General features: G+C 35.7%; 1 protein-coding gene across 1 annotated transcript in view; it reads left to right on the plus strand.

Moving 5' to 3' along the window:
- Nucleotides 1-947: 947 nt before the first annotated feature.
- The window catches only part of LOC101564388 (ubiquitin carboxyl-terminal hydrolase 17-like protein 6), a 36,144-nt gene continuing 31,892 nt past the window's right edge, over nt 948-5,199 (plus strand). The window contains exon 1 of the mRNA XM_004642517.1: nt 948-1,186. Within this exon, the coding sequence (XP_004642574.1) occupies nt 948-1,186 (239 nt within the window). The remainder of the gene's footprint in view (nt 1,187-5,199) is intronic.

Below are 5,199 nucleotides of genomic sequence, written 5' to 3' on the forward strand. Positions count from 1 at the left end.
CAGTGGCCTAAGAACCTGCCTGGGAAGTGCAAGGACCCAGGTTGGATTCCTGGTACCACATGCCTCGCCAGCCACCACAACTGGGATTGCTGGTGCACACCTATAATCCCAGTACTGGGGAAGCTGAGACAGGAGAATCACTGTGAGGTCAAGCTGCAGAGCAAGACCCTGCACCAAATAAATGAAGGAATAGATAAATATATACATTACTGGGGAATGTGGGTTAATTTTCTTCCTCAATCTTTTACCTCAGTGATAGCTAAAATTCTTGCGATTATCTTGTGTTCATCATGGGTTCTGTAATCAACCTACCTTATATCCACTCACACCACTTCGCTTGTATGTGAAAAAAACCTTTGTAAATAGTATTTTTTCCCCAAATCTCATAGTAATTAGGAAACATTCTTCATTTATACCTAATAGTATGTCCTGGATAAAAGTAGAATCTTTAAATTTTATGTGGTATATGAATAAAATTCAAATTTATATTAAGTGGGACAACATTACCAGATGTATATAAACACTTTTACCACTTGATCTTAATAATAACTATAATATTTCTACAGTTTTAACCAACTTTTTAAATTTCAAACATAAGTAGAACATATGCTAATATGACAAAATTTCACAGATTGATAATAGCAACATTATACACTCTAAGGATCTTGGTACAAATTTTATAAAGTTGACACAACACTTTAGGGTAAATATGGAATCATACTTCTCATATTAATAATATAACTTTATATTGCAACAGAAGTGTCTTTTGTTTTGAATTTGCCAAGAAGTTACTAACTACACCAATTTCTATACCATTTGAAAACTGGCCCCACCTTCTCCCTGCATTTCAGTGTTGAAGCCCTCTTCACTTTGCTGTCAGTTCTGACGCACTGCCAATGCGTGCTCGCTCAGAAACAGACTGAAAGCAAGGTACACAGAATGTAAGGATGTGTCAGGTTGCTTACAGCGACGCCGACAGAATCCAAAGGTGCAAACAGCAGAAGTGCTCCTGCGCGGTGCAGGCGGACGACTGGGTTGAAATCTGGAGCTCACAGCAGTGCCCAATCGGCGTCCTTACTGCGGGCCCAAAGTTCTGCCGGGGAAGGATGAAGGCTCTGCACTGCAAGCCCAGAGAACACATCCAAGAGAAGACAAAAGCGTGGAGCCCTCCTCCAGAAAAGCAGCCGTGAGCTGTCGGTCCTCATTTCCTTTCTCCCCTCTCAGGCAGCAACCCTATTGGTTACCGTCACTCATGCCTTGGGCAGGTCTCCAGCCTACCACACCCAGCACTGTGTTAATTCAAGTTAGTTAGGCATTTGTTACTCAGTGTCAGTCCATTAACTCTCTTACACAGTCACCTATCCAAATTGTCACTATAAAGGTAGATATTTCTCTTAACCCTCAAACAGTTTTTATATCTTCTCATGAAGACTCCTAGGAGAGGGCTCTCTAAGAAGCCCTCCTCTGTTTCGATTTCATCTGGAAGCACACCGTAAAGATTCTGACCCCAGCCTACTTACTATGTGACCAGTATGCACAGGTCTTTCCAATCTATTGGGCAATTACATTATGTGCTTCTAACTAAGCATTCTTCCTTGTTCCATAAACAGATTAATTCCTTTGTGAACACAAACTCGAGCTGTCAATTTTCATGTGTAATTTGTAAGACTCACTTTGTCCAATTTATGAATGAATACGTTTTATGAACTTTCCACCAATAGAAAACTCATTCATAGGCTGGGCATATTTTATACTACAAACTTTATACATACCTAATGAAATTCACACATTTCATTTTTAATTACTAATTATAAGACAAGTATGTATAATATTACTAACATTGTTTTAATACACAATCTAAATGGCACCAAGACTGCCATATCGAAATGCTTTGGAGCAGGTAGGAAAAGAATAAAATTATTTTCACACAATTTTAAAATCAAAAATTCTGCAGGTACTGTTTCTCTCTGTAGAACAGTTCTGTAGAACGGGCGGGCTGGCTCCTACATGCCTGTTTTCCCTGTTGTTTCTATGTGGCCTTCCCCGAGCACCTGGAAAAATCTAATTTCTTCTCATGGGGCACCAGTGCTATTGGATGAGAACTACCTATTAACTGCATTTCACTTTACATTTTGAAGTGCTGTCTGCCCAAATGCAGGTTCTTGTGCTTGTTTTGGGATAAGGACTGCTAATTATATCCAAATATGAAATAATGGAGGATAATTTTAGGCACCAAATCATAAATTTATTAACTTGACAAAGTAACTCACTATTCCACTGCATCTATGAATATTCTTGAATCAGTTCCCATTTATTATTTCACTTCAATTGATCTAGAATCATACTATACTCTAATTGCCCAGTCATTCCAAGGCAGAGATAGTGGAACAATGGCATGAGAGTTGCTTTATTTTAAGAAAAAGTCGTCGATGCAACAATTGTATTCTCTAAAATCAATCTTCATTTTCACAGTTCATTGCATTGTTGGCAATTTGCAATAAATTAGTGGGCTTAAGGATGCTTATTGATCACTGATCACTAGTTTTGCAATTTCTGTAAGCAAATCTTATATATTTTTAGATTTGTTTGAATTTAAATGAAAACCATTGGTAAGAAACTTTGTACCTTGCAACAGTTATCTCTTAAGAGCATAAAGTTTCTTCTACGACAAATTAGAAAGTCCTTTAAAGTGGTTTTGTCTTGAGTTCTTTATCCTCACTTTATGCTGTACAGTAGACAAGCAAGTTCAGTTATTACTTTTCATCAAGCAAAATGAAAGGTGAAGGTTTATTTATTTATTTATTTATTTTAGGTGAAGGTTTATGCAAATGTTTGCTAACTGGGTCACACATAGTGCTCTTGGCAATCTAGGGAACCCACAAATACATGACAGGGGAGATTAACAATGGAAGTGAGGGTTGCATTTCTGGAAACTGTGGAAATACACATGGGAACACAGGCACAGTCACAATTGCAAACTTAGATTCAAAGCCAGCCTCTGAATGAATGAGAGGCAGCCCAGAAGATGTTTTTTCCCCAGAATACAGAACTATGCCCCCCATATTCTCCACATGCTATGGCTTAATTTTCTTTAGTTTTACAAAGGAATAATTCCCTTTTATTTTTATATCAACCATCTGTTCTAAAAGAACTCCACTAAATGAAAACAAAGAAAAATATACATACATAAGTATTAAGAATGTAAAGTATAAAATGTAGCATTATGTCTTTAGTGTAAGAAACTGAGAGAGAAAATAAAATCTGAAGCATACAGTAAAAATTGGGCAAATGGAATAAATCTATTCAAAAAGAAGTAATTACTGAATTGAGGAGAAGGACAGCAGAAGGAATGAGACAAAGAGATATATCTATATATGTAAACAAGATGTTTTGGACAACTGTACTGTGGATTTCTCCTGGTCTATGAAAAGGAACAGTTAATGCTTAATTTGTGTTGTGTTCTTTTTTTAATTCTTTTTTTTCCTTTTTCACTCTCCCTATTTCTTTTTATTTTTTATTTTTCAAAGAGAGTACAAATTAGAATTCAAACAGAAAGAAGTACAAGAGACACAGATTTTCATTTAACAAAGTAATACGAATTTCACAGAATTTGTTGTAGTACATACTGTTGCCTTCCAACCAGGTATTCATATTATCAGATATATGTGTGGAAAACTGAAAGAAAGAAAAAATTGTATAGCAAATTAAAAAGAGGAAGAGTACAAACAACTGAAAAAAGGAGATGAAACAAATTAAACCACTAACTGCTTCTTTCCATAGACCAGCAGAAACGCACAGAACAGTTATCCAAATCTTCCTGCTTACATACATAGATAAATCTCTTTCTCCAGTTCCCTCTCCTGTCCTCTTGAACTCAGTAACTCTTCCTTTCTGAATAAATTCATTTCCTTTTGCCAATATCTATTGTACCTTCCAGGTTGTATTTTTCTTTTTCAGGTTCTCACACTAAGGAGACAATACAATGTTTGCACATGTGAGTCTCTTCATTTCACTTAAGAATACATTTTCCAGTTGTATCAATTTACTGATAAAAGACTCAAGTTTACCCTGTTTTATACTTGAATAATACTCCCTTATGCAAAAATACCACATCTTTATTCATTCTATGGTTGATGAGCATCTGAGTTGTTTCCAGGATTTAGGTATGACAAAATGTGCTGCTATAAACATATATTGCTGTGAAAAGGCCTTCATTTTAAAATCATGAACAGCACAAGGATGTCCACTGTCTCCACTCCTACTCAATACAGTTTGGGAAACATTAGCCAGAGGAATTAGACAAGAAAGAAAAATAAAAGGAATATGGATTGGAAAGAAAGTCAATTATGATTATTTGAAGATGGCATGATACTCTACATAGAGGACCCCAAAAACTCCACCAAGAGACTTTTGGATTGAATGAACAAATTCAGCAATGTAGCAGGATGTAAATGCCACACACAAATATCAGTAGCATTTTTGTACAGAAAGAATGAACACACTGATGAAATTAGGAAAGCCACGCCTTTCATAATAACATGCAAAAAATCCCCAAAGATATTTATGAATCAATCTCTCAAAGAACGTTAAAGATTTTACAGTAAAAATTATGGTATTCTGAGAAAAGAGATAGAAGAGGATTTGAGAAAAAGGAAAAATATTCCATGCTCATGGATAGGAATAATGAACATTGTTAAAATGGCCATATTACCAAAATTGTCATACAGAATCAATTCAATACCAATTAAAATGCCATTAGTATACCTCACAGAGCTAGAGAAAACTTTTCTGAAATTCCATTGGCATAAGAAGAGACCTAGAATGACAAAAGCAATCCTTGGAAACAAAGGAAAGGCAGGAGATATAACAATCCCTGACCTGAAATTATACTATAAAGCTACTGTGATAAAATCAGCATGATACTGGCATAGAGACAGACCTGAGGATCAATGGAGCAGATTAGAAGATTCAGACTTAACTGCCAACATTCAGCCACCTTCTCTTTGATAAAGAGGCTAAACAAGCTCACTAGAAGAAAGATAGCCTCTTCAACAAATGGTGCTGGAAAAACTGGCTTTCCACTTGACAAAATTACACCCATGCCTACCATCATGCACAAAGCTACTTACTTTCTTATATAATTATTTTTCCTTTTTTTTTCTTTTCTTTTTTTTTATTTATTTATTTTTCCTTTTTTTT

The sequence above is a fragment of the Octodon degus genome, unplaced genomic scaffold (assembly GCF_000260255.1).
Source record: "Octodon degus isolate 3935 unplaced genomic scaffold, OctDeg1.0 scaffold00155, whole genome shotgun sequence".
NCBI lineage: Eukaryota > Metazoa > Chordata > Mammalia > Rodentia > Octodontidae > Octodon > Octodon degus.